This window comes from Gopherus evgoodei, chromosome 3 (assembly GCF_007399415.2).
Source record: "Gopherus evgoodei ecotype Sinaloan lineage chromosome 3, rGopEvg1_v1.p, whole genome shotgun sequence".
Classification (NCBI taxonomy): domain Eukaryota; kingdom Metazoa; phylum Chordata; order Testudines; family Testudinidae; genus Gopherus; species Gopherus evgoodei.
The window spans coordinates 124,053,594-124,070,204 of NC_044324.1; the positions used below are offsets into that span (position 1 = coordinate 124,053,594).

A 16,611-nucleotide genomic window follows, 5' to 3' on the forward strand; every position below is an offset into this window, starting at 1 on the left:
TTTGCACCTTCAGCCTTTCTGTACAGTCAGGTAGGAAGAACAGTGGTTAAGGCAGTTTAGGGGAAGCTTGTGTGTTACCACTGCCTGTTCTGTAGCTCTCCCACTAAGGACTCTGGCAGCCCAAGAAACCTAAACTTGTGATATTTTGATGAACATATTCAAGGAAACTATGTTTCCCTTCTTGTTTGAGACTAGGTTTCAACACTTTCTGTAAATGCTGAAAAATGATTATCCTTCACACTAGAGGTAACACTATTTTCAGCACCAATTCAGGCGGACCCATTAGTGACAAGTCCTTTAGCTAGCATAGACCTATACCGCAGAAAGCCTTGCCAAAAGACACTGGCAGACCTAATATAATTTTACATATACTGAAACAGTGCCTCATGCATGAGCAGCCTGGGCTATAGGGCTGACTGGAGAAGTTTTCCAGCACAGTTTTCCTATAATTAAAAGTAGAGTGCTAGAAACATCCAAGCAAGCAAAAAAGTTACTTTAATATACAAAACACAATGTAGCTGTAATTATTTAATGTGCCAAAAACTCAGTCCCAAAAAGATAGCCTTCACTTTATAACAGAAAAACCACAATCTGGATATAAGCTTAATTTTATTCAAACTTACCATCGAATATTGGGATTTTGAGAAATAATATCTTTTTCCAAAGCTTCTACTAAGTCTTTATCATACCCAGTACCGTCAAACCTCTTTGGCTCAGATTCTGAAACATCAGACGACGACTTGTTCTATGTTAAAAAACAGAATTGATACATGTGACAGTCTGAATTCATGAAAGGCTGTACTGCAGTATTATATATTGCCATCTCCTGGATAGATCCAACAGTGGCAACAATGGCTGGAATTTTGGGGATAAAGGGATCCAATCCAGCTCTGAAGCCCTGCATAAATATTCTGCCCCGGTGATGCTTTCAAAGTGCTTTTATTAATTACAATAAATAAAATCAATCTAACTGACTTGGTTAAGAAAACTTTTCATTAACACTTCATCAGCAAAGCCCACTGAAGGCACAGAGGCAACATTTTAAATAATTCTCCCCCATCTTTCTGAAGATTCAGTGTAGCATCTTACTTATTAGGGTTAATCCTGCTCTTACTAAAAATGAGCTGCAAGACTCGCATTGAAATCAATGGGAGTAGGATTTGATACTATCACTAGTATAAAGCACTGAACCCTGCCTACCAGTCTAACTCCCAAGCTGTTTAATTTACAAAGATATAGAATATGGTGCACATGCTATTTCATTTCCAGGCGTCAAATTCTAACACCCCTATATCCAAGAACTTTTAGAGATTACAGAAACTGAAGTAAACCCTAGATTCTATCCATCAATTCTGTGGACATTAATAGGTTGGTAAATACATTGGTTTATTTTAGAAAGCTATGTCAAAGACAGATTTTACTTGTTGAATGTGATCTCTTATTTTACCCATTATCAGGTTAATATTATGTGATACTGTCCTTCTGGGAATTGCACAGTTCTGACCATTAACGGTTCCTAGTTCTGACTGCAAGAATAGGTCAGTTCTTAGATTGAATCCAGACATATTGCTAATTTGTTTTTAAAAAGGAGAAATGTAAGTAGCTGAGATCAGGCTGACCTTCTAAATGGGAGGCTTAAGGTCTCCCTTAAGAGTTAATTGAATCCTGAGAAATTTTGCTTCCAGATATTTTGTAAGATACAAGGCAACAGCCTCACACTGTCGTTCCAATAGTATGTAAAAAAAAATAACTCACTCTGACTCTGAAAATTTGAATCGGCTACTGAAATGAGGACTGAAGTAATAAGATTTTATTTTTCTTGTAAACAGCTGTGTCCAAGAATGTCCAATGAACTCTTGTATAAGGTCCGAGTTACATAGAAAGAAGGGCTTTACAAAGAGGCAATATGGTCTAGAGGAACATGTACAAGTTTAAGCCCTGGCTATGCTAATTAATCTATGTGGCCTTCAGCCAACTATGCTATCCTTCAGTGTTCATCTTCATCCATTAAACACCTTACAGATATGTGCCAAGGTTTCATGTTTGTATAGTGTTATGTATATTGCTTCTCATATTTAAGTGTTACGTTTGGTCAAAGAAAACAACTTCTGCACTAGTCATCTCCCTATCCCCCAATGTAAGGCTATAATGAAACCACAAATCTCTAAACTTCATGAAACAATCCACAAGTTTACCTTTTCCTCTCTTCCTTTATTCTGCTGATCCTTCCTTTCTCGGCCACGGACTGCTTTCCCTTTATCATTAGGATTTCGAGAGGCGGGCCGGTGAGGGCCTCTGACAGCTGCACTTACACGGTTATTGTGACCTCTGCAATCATTGCACTGAACAGACTGACGTTTTCTGGCTCCTGGAGAAGGTCTGATTGGTCATAACATATACATAAAGTTTAAATTTTAAAAAAAGTCTATGATGAGCTGTATCAAACCTCATCAAATCTTATCTATGAATTGCCCAAGATAAAATCAACATCTGTTGAGTAATCTTTCTTACCTATTTAATTTTAAGATGCCACCAATATTACAAGTTGCCAATATAAAAAAAAAAAAAAAAACCAAAAAAACCCCCAAACCATTATCTAAGCTCAGAAAAACAGGACTTTTATTTTAGAACAGTCACTGAGATTTCACACTTTTCAAACTCACTTCATCCTCTGTCTATACTTAGCCTACCTACACCAGACACTTAATACATTTATAATGTGTTAAGTACCAATGTTCTTGGTGCTGTACACCACTTAGATAAAGGTTGTCCTAAAGATGCTTATGGTCCAACAGAAACTGAAATCCTTTACCAGAGTATTCTTCCTTGATCACTGGCACAGAATGAAAAGGCTTCTCATGAATGCTAGATCACTGGTCAGTATAAGTCAAAAAATCCACTGGAGCATTTCACCCTCTACCTCAAAGACAAACAGACTTTGCAAACCAACGCGGGAAAAAGGTTTTGGGGACTTCAAACATTGCCCCTCTCTGTTTAGGCACTTAATCAATAACAAAAAGCTATATGTACAACTGCAGCTTTTTTTGAAATACAAGAACCATCAGATTCTGACTCCAGAGACGAAATACTAGTTCACTAATCTACCTTTCCTAGAAGCAAAATATTTCAAAAGTTCTGTTACTGATAAAAAGGTAAGGTTTCTTAATACAAAGTTGCCTGACCAGGATCCAAGTCTCATCTCAAGCCTCCAATAAGGCAGCAGCTCCACCAGTATTTTGTTTTCTAACCTTGCACACACACTCCCTTCCCAAAACCTTCTCAATATGTCTAGCTTAACCCAAGAGAAGGCAATTTTTTCTAAACGTGTAAATTTCCCACCTTGAGAACTCTCACTGAAACTATTAGAAGTCTCTCCTACTCTTCCTGAGACTCTTGGACAAACTCTAGAAACATGCATGCAAATAAGTATGGAGGGGATCACTGAATTTTTTTAAATTCAAGGTCTCTCCTCTATAAATAGATTTGATGCACAATTTTCTAACTACAATTAGCATGTATTGTATAGCATTAGTATGTATTTAATATTATTTGGTACCAGCAAGACTCTTATTCCTATTGACACAAATATTTTTTGCAGCTGTGCTTTCAGAAAAATTCCAGTTTACAATCCTAAAAACCAAACTGTTTTCTTATGGATTATTTCTGAGAATGAGGAAGAGGAAACTCCATGAAGTTTGACTTGAATGGCCTGTTGAGGGTTATGTGCAGAATTTCATGAGTATCCTAGGAGATGTGTGGGGAGATTCTGTGCCTTAATAAAGCTTAACTTCTCTCTGGCTTCCATAGCAACACATTTTCCCAACCTGGTTCCGACCCCTGGTGGTAGGCAAAAGATGAAAGAACCTACATAAAATTAATGCTAATATGGTCAATGTTAAGCAGCAGCTAACCTTCCTGCTCCCTAGTAGTCTGGTGACAAACAGAACTTTCTTTCCCCCTGCAAAGTGAGCTGTGCTCATTGTCACTAAAGCCTGTCAGGAGACAGAAGGGTAGATTTCTGGCTTCTGATCAAAGAGGATTGTTATATTGTAGTCAAAGTACAGCATTCTGAGGGCAAAGCAATGAAACCTATTTAACTGCTTAAAGGCCAGGTGGGATTAAAATAGAAGTAAAAAAAGCTAGGGTTAAAAAATAATGTGCAAATTTAAATAGAGAAGTTATAAATAGATAAGGTTAGAGTTAGTTTAAAAATAGATCAGGCAGGGTTAAATATTAAAAATAAACTAAACCAGAGATTTCTATTATATTTTATTTTAAAAGGAGGGTAGGGTAATAACCAAGATGAACATGTGTCATCTTCTGACCGACTGTCCTTTCTCCACCCCCTATTTGACTGTTCTACCTTTCAGAATATATATATTCTTCAAACACAGGGACTGTCCTAGCACAAGGCCCAAATCCTCATTCGGAACTGTCGATACCACCACTATCCAAGACTAAAGCCAGTAAAATATTCACTTCTAAAATAACAGTTTAAGCATACTTCTTGATCAACATTAAACACTTTCCAACGCTCATTCCATCTTTAGGACCACAGCAACTGAAACCTCTACAAGAATTATACTTAGTCAAAAATCACAACACTGTTAAAAAGACTTAGATCCTAAACCTGCAAGCTGTTCCTCCTAGGGGAAGTACAAATGAAGTCAGCAGCTTTTGCATGGGGACAGGGATCAATCTATGACAAAACAGCTTGTGGGACCGGGCCCAAGTCTTCAATTTCTACAGACTTTAAACTTTCATTTTTTAAAAAGTAATTACGTCAAGCCTTTTTGGTTGCAAAGGCAACTTTCCAAAAATGTGATCTGAAATATTTTCTTTAATCTGCAGACATAGCTCCAGTGCCTCTGCTCCTTGATAAAGATGTTGAAATTGGAATTACCAAGATTAGTAACAGTGAAACTGACCTCTCAGAACACTGGGTAGCAAAAGCAGTCAAAATATCATACCTATTTCAGGCTCTTGCTTGGGAAAGCTACAGGCAGCACCAAAGGCAAGCCCAGGAGTTAGGCACTAGGAGAAGATGACCCTAAAAAGAGAGGCCGTAGAAAGTGCTAGAGTAGCAGATACTTCTCCCTCTCCTTCACACTAGCTGCAATGAGAATTTTAGCCCTAAAAATAGGGAAGATTTCTCCAACTGCAGACTCTCATTGAAATTGGAGCATGTTTTTACTTTATTACATGTTATCTGCTCCTACCAATTTTCTTCTTACCTACGTTCAGCTGGAACGGGCAAGGACCACACTTCTCCATCACGAGCTGGTAATTCTTGCTGTGCTGCTTTCAAGGGAGTGCAATCTAATTTAAAGCTTTCCAGTGTTTTCATTATATCCTTCACGTGCTTAGCTTCCACACTTATCTCCTGCCAAACCTAATGCAAAAATATGAAGTATATTAAAGCATATTACTAACAAATTTGTAACAGAGTCATGCTAAAGCCAATGTGAATCAACTCTGCTGGATTTTACAAGATTTCGCTAGTTATTTTAAACCTGATGCTTTAAATTAATCCATTTAAAATACTACTTATGCTTCAGAACATGAAATAATATACATTAAATTTGTGAAGGGTTTTGTTTTTCTTTTTGTCTCAAAACAATTTTATACCCGTGAAGAATCAGTCAGCTAAATGAACAGAGATGGGTTTAATACCAATTCCACAGAACCTGCTGCTGGTTTTTATTTCACAGTCTTAAGAAAAAACAAACAAAAACAGTTTAATGGGGGAAAAAAAAAAAAAAAAGACTGGGTTACCCTTCGGAGGGTAAAGAAGACATGAATATGGTGGTCTTAACTCACTCTGTATTAGACAGCCAAAACCACGGCACTGAAATATTGCAATAAGAATAAGAGTGATAAGAATTAAATAAACTGAAGCGTAACCGGGGCACTCATTGACACAGTTAAAAGTCAAACTGGCAAGCAAGTTAGTAAAAGACTAACTCAGTGTTGTTCTCCACCCATTACTCTGCCAGGGGCGACAAAGACAAATCGGCCAATGAAGCCTTAAATAAGAATATATAGTTGTATTACAGTTTACCAGGGAATAGTTTAGATATTTTTACATTTCTTACTCAACATTAAACTAAATCATTTATATTAGCTTAATACTTTACCATTGAAATATTAACTGTCAAAACAGGATTTCTCACCTGTTGCCATTTCTGTTGCAGATATGCATCTTTGACAGAGTAGAGGTATTTATTCATTTGGTCAAGTACTCCTTGGTAGTAGACCATTGCAGAATCATAGTTTCCCAGCAACGCATATTCACGGGCCAGTTTTACATTCTCGCTAATCATAACAAGACTCATACTCAACATTACCTGAAAAAATTAAATAGTTATACTGAAAATTCAGTACAAGGAAACAAGTCAAAGCATATATGTGAAATAACTTCCAGATAATTAAACATATCCTAATCATCTAATTGATTAACAGGGATGCTGGGAGTAGATTCATTAAGAGGAGACACACTGGAAGAAGAAAAAAAAAACTATCAATATAAAAATACAAATGAATTACACTTGTCTATAATCACAGATGTGTGTGAAACTTTTTATTATGCAAGTTGAATTATCATGCAGTATAGAACCTACTGTTAAGTACATGCAAGTGTACAGAGACTACATGACATAGGGAACCATGACTGAAAACACTCCTCCACACTTTTTTTTCCTATCCCTTCAGGTAAAAGAATCTGGAGGTAGCGAGTGTCATGGTTTGGGGTTCAGGTCACCATCTGCCTTGTAACCCTGGGTGTCTTGCGGCAGTGCAGCTTTGGTCCAGAGCTCTGACCGAACAGCCTACCAGCAGCCCACATGCCTCACCATGACTTTGCCCAACCTGGGTACACCTTGCACGCTGACCTTAGTACTCTTCAAGCCCCCAAATTCTATAATATCCTTAGTACTATTCAAGCCGCCTACTGTGGGACCAGTCCCTCTCATTGGACTTTCACAGAGAAGTGTTAGTTTGCAGCCTTTACAGAGACAGAAAAACATTCTAACCTGTTAGCTTTCTGGAAGCACACACTTCACTGAACTTGCACAGCACTGATTTATAATGAACATAAGAACAGCTATACTGGGTCGGATCATAGGTCCATCTAGCTTACTATTTTGTCTTCTGAAAGTGACCAGTGCCAGGTGCCCCACAAGGAATGAACAGAACAGGTAATCATCAAGTGATCCATTCCATCACCGTTCCCAGCTTCTGGTAAACAGAGGCTAGGGACACCAACATGGGACCATAATAAAAGCCAACATGTTTATTTACAAAATAGAATGGATTAAGTGATACCAAGTAAGGGAGATAAAGAAAGATATGTTTACAAGCAAATAAGTGAAAACATCTAAAAATCTAAAACTTTTACTAGTAAGATACAGTCTTTGTTCAAGATGGATTCTTCACCCAACAATCTCCTTTCCAGCTTTTTACTAGCAGGCTTATCCAGGACCCAACACAGAGATCAAATTGCTTGGTTTCTTTGTTTCCTAAGGTGAAGGATAAAGATGGACTCTGTTGCTTATATCCCCAAAGGGAATGCCTCTGTCTTACAAGTCAGAAAGGCCTGCTAGAGATTCAGTCTCCTGTCTCTTTCTAGGTTCCAGGAACCTTGATAATTCTCGGTCTTTCAGGTTCAGGATCAGGATAACTCCCAATGGTTCAGCTCAACAGCTTTGTTTGCTGCAATTATGTAAACAATCCTATGTCTAGGACAGACCTGTTTATGATCTTTATCTAGATGAGGCTGTCTGGTTTTTAACGTGTTCTAGTAACATCATACAGAGAGAATTCACAACTCCATATATAACATTTACACATGCATTTTACAATTATATTAACAACAAGCATGTTACTAGCTTTCATATGATACTTCAACACATACTTTGTACAAATATTATTGCACTCTGTGTGTAGGGTGCAAATACAGGGGTGCCTAGGGTCAAACTGGGTGCTTTTATAATTTATACTCAGGTAAAGGAGAAAATCCCTGGAAATATTCATTTTTAGAAGGGGGCTCATGAGATGACATTTTAGTGAAAGGGGTTCTCAGGCTGTTAAAGTTTGGGAACCACTGTTATAGACCCTCCTGCCTGTTCCACTCTGCTCCAATCCACTATCTGTGGCTTCTGTCCCCCTTCCCTTCTGAACCTATATAATAAACCCCAGCCCCCTCTTCCACTCCTCCCCAACGGGCTCCTATCTCCCTCCTCCTCCTGTGCTTCCCCCCCCATCCACTGACTCTTGCAACCCTCCACCCACTTTCTGCATTCCACTGTGGCTGCTTCCTCCTCCTCCAACTACCCAGCTCTACCAGTGCTACCACTGTCCAGAGTACAGGAAAGTCTCCCTGCTCAGTTCCTGTGCCCAGTACCACAGTGGCTCCCAGAGCAGCAGGGAGGAGCAATTAAAGGGAAAGTACTTCTCAGCCTCTGCAGCCCTGGGAGAAAGCATGCTTGGTACAGCTGGACTCTGAATAATTTAGGCGCAAAACTGACTAGCTGCCACTGACGATATGAAAAAAAAATAATCAAAATTTTCACAGAGATGCAATAGGCACATCCCTGACACTCAGGAGACTGCTCCCCTCCCTGCCAAATTTCAAGTCCCTGCTCCAAAGCATGGAGGTGTTAGCGCTCCAATGAACAGTGGCAAGAATTTTGAACATGGGCAAAACAGTGTCTAGTATTCCCTAACCTTGTTCTTGGAAATGACTGTACCATTTTGGCTCAAACTTCCCCAAAAATTCAGCTTGAAGCAGACAACTGACAGGGGAAATTTCAGCCTGAATAGTTAAAGTTCAGCAATATTATATACAAGTGTAAACAATGCATTAAAATGGGAATTGTTGAGCAACCTGAAGCATGGGCAGTAACACCAGCTCTGCCTACAATCACACTTCCTCTTATCTTTCCTTTTTAAGGGACACAATTCCAGTCTTTTCAGTGTCATGTGAATTTTCCCATGCCCCAAAAATCAGTCTCATCTTTCTGAATGCCTTTTAATTATGCTATATCCTTTTTGAGATGAAGTGACAAGTAATACATGCACTATCTCAAATGAAGCCACACCACTGATTCACATAATGGCATTTTCCCCATATTATTCTCTATGCTATTTCTTATACATTCTAACTTCTTGTCTACCTTTTTGATTGCATATTAAGCAGAGGCCATCACTGAGGTATCCACACATCTATACACCCAAGACTAATGAGTCTCCCATCCTGGTCAACAGAGTGGAGTTTATAAGGATCATCCCCACACTCTATAAATAGCTGTAAAGACAGCGCTATGAATTTGTAGTTCCGGTTCTGAGGCCTATGGAAAGTTCCCTATGTAGCTTTTTTAAGAGCACTAGCATCACAAACCTGTCTGTCAGGAGCTCATGGCCACATGCTCTGTAGTTGTACTCAGTGATGCCTAGTTTCCTTTCATGGAACAGGAAATTTAGATTTTGGGAAAAGGTTTTAACTTAAAGTTTTCAGAAGAAATCTATGTAAGGGTCTCTTGTTATGTAGGAGAAAATACATAAAGTTCATCAAGGATCACTACAGATACTACCACAGATTTTAATAGCAATATTCAAGATCAAACATTTCCACATGTGATCATCCTACCAGATACACCTGTTTGCCTGTCCCATGAATTTTAAACTGATGACTAAACCTGCTGAAATAACAAGTTAAGCAAGATGCCACTAAACATTTTAAAATTAGTAACATGCCATTACTTGATGTAGAACTAGGCTTTCAAAATAGAGCAAGAAAACCATAACATGGCCATATACAATAAATACAGTGCAGAACTCTGAGCAGAGCAGGCATTCTTTATAAATCTGTGCAGGGAAACAGTTCAACCATATAAGTGTTCTTTCTTCCAAGTATGTGAAGTCACAAAGAACAGAGGAAACAAAGGAAATGAATAATCCCTGAATGGAAAGAAGAGAAGGCATGGAATGCCTAGCCAGGAAAATGGGAGAACACAAAAAAGATTGATGCTGTACTGGTCCACTAAATGACTTTTCCAAGTTAAAGAAAAATGAAGGAAGTAAACAACATGCAAAGGAACAAAATAGGCAGAGAATGTGAGTAGGAAGAGAGACAGTTAAATCAGTGGATTTTTTGCTTGTTTCGACTAAACACAGGTGTTTCTCCAAAAGTCATCTGAGGGCTGTCAGTTTAGATGTGGGTGCTCAAGAGGCAACACTAACAGAATTTAATCTATTTGCTGCCCAAGATTTAGCCCAGGGGTCGGCAACCTCTGGCATGCGGCTCACCAGGGTAAGCACCCTGGCGGGCCGGGCCAGTTTGTTTACCTGCCACGTCCACAGATTCGGCCTATTGCGGCTCCCACTGGCTGTGTGGTTCGCTGCTCCAGGCCAACAGGGGCTGCAGGAAGCGGCGCGGACCAAGGGATGTGCCGGCCACGGCTTCTCACTGCCCCCATTGGCCTGGAGCAGCGAACCGCAGCCAGTAGGAGCCACGATCAGCCAAACCTGCGGACATAGCAGGTAAACAAACTGGCCCGGCCCGCCAGGGTGCTTACCCTGGTGAGCCGCGTGCCAGAGGTTGCCGACCCCTGGTTTAGCCTGTAATCAAGGCTACGTCTTCACTGCAATTCAATGTGTGATTGCAGTACGGATAGACGAACAGCAAAAATAGGTACATACTCACTTTGTTAGCCTGCACTGAAGCTCATGCCGCTGCGTCTACACTGCTAATTTTAGCTCCACTAGTATGGGTAAAGATAATACAAGTATGGTGTGCTGCAATCACACCGTGAACTGCAGTGTGGACATAGCGTATTTGACTTCGTAATGTAGACTAATTTAAAATGCCAAAGCAGCAGATAATTTCTTTCAAATTTTGAGTCCTAAGTGTTGCTGTTTTGAGATTGGTATTTATGAAAATCATCAACACCTAATGCATTCATATTTGCATCACAGTTTTACTACCAATTTTTCTTCATTTATATTGTTGGATAGCACACTGATCCTAGATATTTAAACTGCGCTTGTTACCATTTTAGTGGAGCTCCATATTCTACACTGTCTTTTAAAGAACAAGAATAGATTATATGAGCTAAGTGGACTGTGTAACACTATTTCCTCTTTACCTTTACAGTTCTAGAATTAGATACTCAGAAATACATAGTCTTTCAGAACTGTTCCAGACTGGTTCCACATACAAACAAGCATATGCAAATCTAAGAAAATCAACTCCTTTACTAGACAAAATATTTTAATTTGTGTGTGCACAGTGGGACTAGATGACGATAAAGCAGATAGTACTATGTAGACTTTTATCAATTAGAACCATTCCCAGAACTGTATTCTATGAAGCAATCTACGGACAAAGCCACTACGGTGAAGATGAGTTTGTAAAGTCACCATCAGACAGGAAACAATGCAAAGAATCCACATAGAATTTTGTCCTCTTAGATAAAGAAAGAGGCTTTGGCATTTGCAATCCCATTGTTAATCCTTGAGATTAAAAGCAGTAGTTCACACATATTAAGAACAAATCATGCTTTTTTTCCTCCACAGAAGAACTCTCGAGTAGCCAAATCTATGCAATTTCACCATACAAGATTTGGGAAGTTATGTAGTGGCTGAACACCCCCTAAACTCCCAACACACATACTTGGTTTAAACAAATCCAGTTCCACAACGGTATTCAACATATCATATGTGGGGGCCTGCTGCTGTATCAATTATAATATGGATCCACCAACTACTCTATCCACAAACTGTGCACCACAAGTAGGCTAGAGGCAGTCCTAGGGCCAGAGTAACATTAATGGAAGAGTTCCAATGCTACAAAGAGGCCTAAGAATTTTTTTCCAGGCCCAGAGGAACACTTTGTCACACTACCTGGTTGCTTAGACTGAGCTAAAGCCAGGTTTTTGGGGGCCTTAGGCAGTTTTTATTATTTTAATTTGTTATGCACACTCAGGAAAATCGTGGTATCAGTTCACATTCAGAAAGTTTAACTACAAGATTGACTATTTAAAAAAAAAAAAAAGTTTAAATACTGCAGAAACTCATGAAAAGTCCCCTAGCACTCACTCGACTCATGAGGGCCCTCAATACCAGCAACGGGATTTGTTAAGTCTGGCAACTGTATTTTAGTTGCCAAGATGGAATACTAGATGTGAAATTTAAGTGCATGTGTTTCTCTCAGGACTCTATGTGCTATGTATTCTGGTTCATGTTTTCAATTCTGTTTTTTTTCCCCCTAGCCATGAGTGCTTTTCTGAAATGTGCCAGTAGTTTATTTCCTAACAGATTGAAGTGGTGTGCATCTTCTTTAAAAAAAGAGTTTATTCTGGAACAGCCCTTCTTATTTTACTAACTGAAAAGGTCTGTGTTTCAAGAATGGTTGCCTAAAAGCATGTCAGATCCTCTGACGTAAGGGAGTAAGCAGCATTCTGTACTGAAGACTCAAATTTGACAGAAAAAAATAAAAGAAGGACTTCTAACAGACAAGTGCCAAGTCTAAGTTATTCTACATAAACATAAGTGTATATGTGACCCCTAAAATATTAATTCATACTTAGCTTCAGATAGAAATACAATGAAGAAGTGAGAGCCAATTTATTTCTCGGTACCACATAATTGACATACGTCGGCACACGCATTCTTGTTTTAAGCTACTTTATCCAGTGGCAGATTAGCCACTAGGCCAATGAGGCTGTGCCAGGGACCTTGGCCAATTAGGCGTCCCCGCGTCCTGACCCCAGTCACCCGGCGTTCCTGCCAGTGAGCACAGTTGGGGGAACAGGGTCTTGCCCTGCTCCGTCCCACTGCTCCTGCTGGAGGGTGAGGTTGGGGCACAGGGGCTTGCCCTGCTCCACCTACTAGGGGGCAAGGAAAGCCCCTGCACCCCAATTCCCCAGCAGGAGCAAGGGGGGAAGACTGGGGGGAACTGCAGGTGGACGGGGTGGGCAGGGGCTCCCACTTGCTCTGGCTCAGGGCCCTACAAAACTTTTAGCCTCCTCTGACTTTATCAGAAGAACAAAAGCACATGTGATAAGGGCTGCACATGGCAAGCTGCAAGTTGTCATGACTGGTATAGATGATAACAGCAATTACCGGAGCAACTCACATAGAAAATGCAGTTTGATCACTGTCTTTAAAAAGGTTTTAATAATGTTATGAATGACAAGGGATTGCAGGATGTTATAAAAAATGTGCTGTTTAGAGTGCATGGCTATGGTGGAGAACTTTGAAAAAAGTTAAATTAGCAAATATTTTAATAGCAACTAGTGATTGGGTGGGGTATTAAAGGAGCTTTTGCTTCACCATGATCCTTTTCATTGGCAGAGGCCTCATTTTAAGCCTTAGTTTATAGTTTCCTTAGCAAAACACTTTAATTTGAGATGTGAAATGAGTGAGGCAGACAGGGAACACTGTCTAGTCTAAACAGCCTCCAGAAGAGGTCCAAGGAAGATTTTCCTCCATTTGTTTTGTTTTCCAGAGATTTCCAATTCACACCCACAGTGATTTCCCTAAATGTGTCTCAGGCCATGGCTACACTGGAGAGTTGCAGTGCTGGTGGTGGGTTTACAGTGTTGCAACTTACTCACCGTCCACACTTGCAAGGCACATACGGCACTGCATCTCCCTGGCTGCAGCGCTGGCTGTACTCCTGCTCTGCCTGGGGTATAAGAATTGCAGCGCTGGTGATGCAGCACTGCTCCGCAAGTGTGGCCACCAAAAGCACTGTATTCAGAGGTATCCCAGAATGCCTGTTCAGCCACTCTGCTGTTTTTTGTGAACTCCGGGCTCCCGGAACTGCTTATCTAAAAAAAACAAACAGGCAGGCAGGGGGATTCCTTTGGAATGTTAGTGTTTGCTTGAGGACAGGAGCAACACAGCAGGGGGGAGTCCAGTTTTGGAGCAGCTGCTTGTCTAGTCTGAAGGATATTTGCATTTAGTGAATAAGAGAGGGGTGGGGGGAAGAGGCTGAAACTTTTAAAATGATTGAAGGTTGGTGCTGTGTATCTTCCGGTCCTTAGACCTTGCAAGGCAGGGTACTGACACAGTGTCAGCTCCAAAAATCCACTCTGTCTCCCCCACGCTCCCTGTCACACTCCACCCCACCCCCCTCTTTTGAAAAGCACATTGCACCCACTTGAATGCTGGGATAGCTGCCCATAATGCACCACTCCCAACACCGCTGCAAATTCTGCAAATGTGGCCACACTGCAGCGCTGGTAGCTGTCAGTGTGGCCACACGTCAGCACTTTCCCTACACAGCTGTACGAAGACAGCCCTAACTCCCAGTGCTGTACAGCTGTAAGCGTAGCCATACCCTCACTGTCCTAGGTCTGTCAGCCATGACCTCAACACCAGACAATTGCGGGGACCCAGCTGCTGGGTCAGAGGGAAGAAATCGCCTTTGAGGCCTTGGCTACACTGGCGCTTTACAGAGCTGCAATTTTCTGCTCCAGGGTGTGAAAAAGCCACCCCCCTGAGCACTGCAAGATATAGCGCTGTAAAGCGCCAGTGTAAACAGTGCCCCAGCGATGGAAGCGCGGCTCCCAGCGCTGCAAGCTAATCCCCATGAGGGTGCGGAGTACCTGCAGCACTGGAAGAGCTCTCTCCCAACGCTGGCGCTGCGACCACACTCCCACTTCAAAGCGCTGCTGCCGCCCCAGCACTCTGAAGTTTCGAGTGTAGCCAAGCCCAGCGATACATGCTGTATACACAGACACCCCCCCAGCACCGATCATCGCCCCCCACAGGCCGCTAAGGGGCACCCGCCCCCGCAGCGCTCCGCTCCCCCCACCCGACCTAACACCCTAGGGCTGCTGCAGCCAGGAGCGGGCACAAGGGCCCGACTCGCCTAAGGGAGCTGGAGGCGCCTGCCGCGGGGCGAGGCGCGGCCTTCCCGCCGCCCGGGTAAGCCGAGGACCCGCCGCAAGCCGGTGGCCAGCCCCGCCCCATCCGGAGCCCGGCACCTCAGCGCGCGGGGCAGGGCCGGGTCGCAGCGGCCTCGCAAGCCCCTGGCGTCCAACGGCAGTTCGGGGCTGAGGAGACCCCGTAGGAGGAACGGCGGGCAGGGGAGCCTCACATCCCCGGGAGCCCCTGCCTGGCCGGGTCAAGGGACGCGCTGACACTCACTCGTCTCCGGCGCGCCCCGTCAGCTCCGTAACGGCGGCGCCTCTCTCGCTCGCGCTCCTCCCACCGCGGCTGCCGCGTCCCTTTGTGGCCCGTTCGAAGGCAAATCTGTCTGCGTCACTTCCTGGAAGCCTCGCGCGGCGCGCCCGCTTTCTGCGCTGCAGCATGTGGGCACGGGGGCCTGGGTCGGACCGCACTCCGCCTGAGGGCCCTGGGAGGGGCTCCGCCGCCAGCGCGTGGCGCTCCCCCCTCCCTGCCCGGGTTTGCAATCGCCCGTCCATGGGGAAACGGAGCAGAGAAAAACAAACAGAATCGTGGCTCCCCTCAGTGTGACTCTAAGAGAGAGTCCTAACTGCGCGGGCCAGCACTCGAACCCGCGCTTCCCGCCTCTCGGGCCAGAAGGCTATCGTCGAACCAGCAATGCAAACAGAGAGTTTAGCTATAGCTCAGTCAGCTGTGGTCTCACCAAGCAACTCTTCACAGCAAGCTCTGAGCAAATGGGGAAGGGCTGGCTTTGGCTGCCAGTAACATTGTACTCAGGGCTAGCGCTATGTATGTATTGTCTGTTGGGCAGGGGTTATCAAACTGGAGGTCACAAGGTTATTACATGGGGGGGGGGTTTGTGAGCTGTCAGCCTCCACCCCAAACCCCACTTTGCCGCAAGCACTTATAATTGTGTTAAATATATAAAAACACAATTTTAATTTGGAGGGAAAGTCACACTCAGAGGCTGTCTATGTGAAAGGGGTCACCAGTATAAAAGTTTGAGGACCAGTGCTATAGGGGAAAACTTTTTTGGCATCCACCCATCCCCAAACCATGCAAGCAAAAAAATACACCCTCAAAACGAAGGATTTGGCATCCCAAAATGTGTGTGAGCAGGAGCTCTAGTCCTTAAAGCGTGCCCTCATTTTGCTATCAGGGAGTGTGGGGGAAGTCACTTGTTTTAAAGAAATCAACAAATGTCTGCCTGTTACCCTCAAAAACAAATCAAGTTGAACATTTTTAGGTTGAGCAATATGTCTATTTGGGCCAATAAATTAACATGCACCACAATCAGGAAGGTGAACTCTTGCGAAGAAAGCAAGCAGGTTGGTGCGCATTCAATTCTTATCAAGTACATCCTTGAAGGAAAAATCAACAAGGGAGCTCGTGCCAGCCTCTTCAGCTCAACTGTACTGCCAGCAATGTTGTACAGCAGCAAAACATAGGCACTGACAAAGACAGAGGAGCAGCAACTGTCTGTTATAGAGAGGGCGATGGAAAGAAGAATTCTGGGGATTTCAATCCGCGACCAAGTCCCCAATGAAGTGATAAGACAGCAGAGTGGAGTGCAGGACATCGTTGAGCGCAGGCATAGTAAAATTCGATTGTCCAGGCATATAGTGAGGCTCACTGACAATCAATGGACTACAGCTTTTACCGAGTGGTACTCATGCCAGGAACTGAAACTACCAC

The 16,611-nt window shown here is 42.6% G+C and overlaps 1 protein-coding gene across 8 annotated transcripts in view; it reads right to left on the minus strand.

Annotated features, from left to right (window-relative positions):
* Positions 1 to 15,262, minus strand: part of KATNA1 (katanin catalytic subunit A1) — a 28,607-nt gene extending 13,345 nt beyond the window's left edge. For 6 of the 8 annotated variants that reach the window (XR_003999627.1, XR_003999628.1, XR_003999626.1 and 3 more), the window contains exons 1-5: positions 15,157 to 15,262; positions 6,174 to 6,347; positions 5,235 to 5,392; positions 2,196 to 2,379; positions 624 to 745 (exon numbers count right to left, since the gene is read on the minus strand). Coding sequence is in view for 5 of the 8 variants with exons in the window: in XM_030556551.1 (XP_030412411.1) it covers positions 624 to 745; positions 2,196 to 2,379; positions 5,235 to 5,392; positions 6,174 to 6,344 (635 nt within the window). In the remaining 3 variants the exon portion in view is untranslated. Of the gene's footprint in view, positions 1 to 623; positions 746 to 2,195; positions 2,380 to 5,234; positions 5,393 to 6,173; positions 6,348 to 13,616; positions 13,636 to 14,993; positions 15,115 to 15,156 lie in introns of those variants that run through there. The other 2 variants (XM_030556548.1, XM_030556550.1) reach the window with 2 other exon arrangements.
* Positions 15,263 to 16,611: the final 1,349 nt, after the last annotated feature.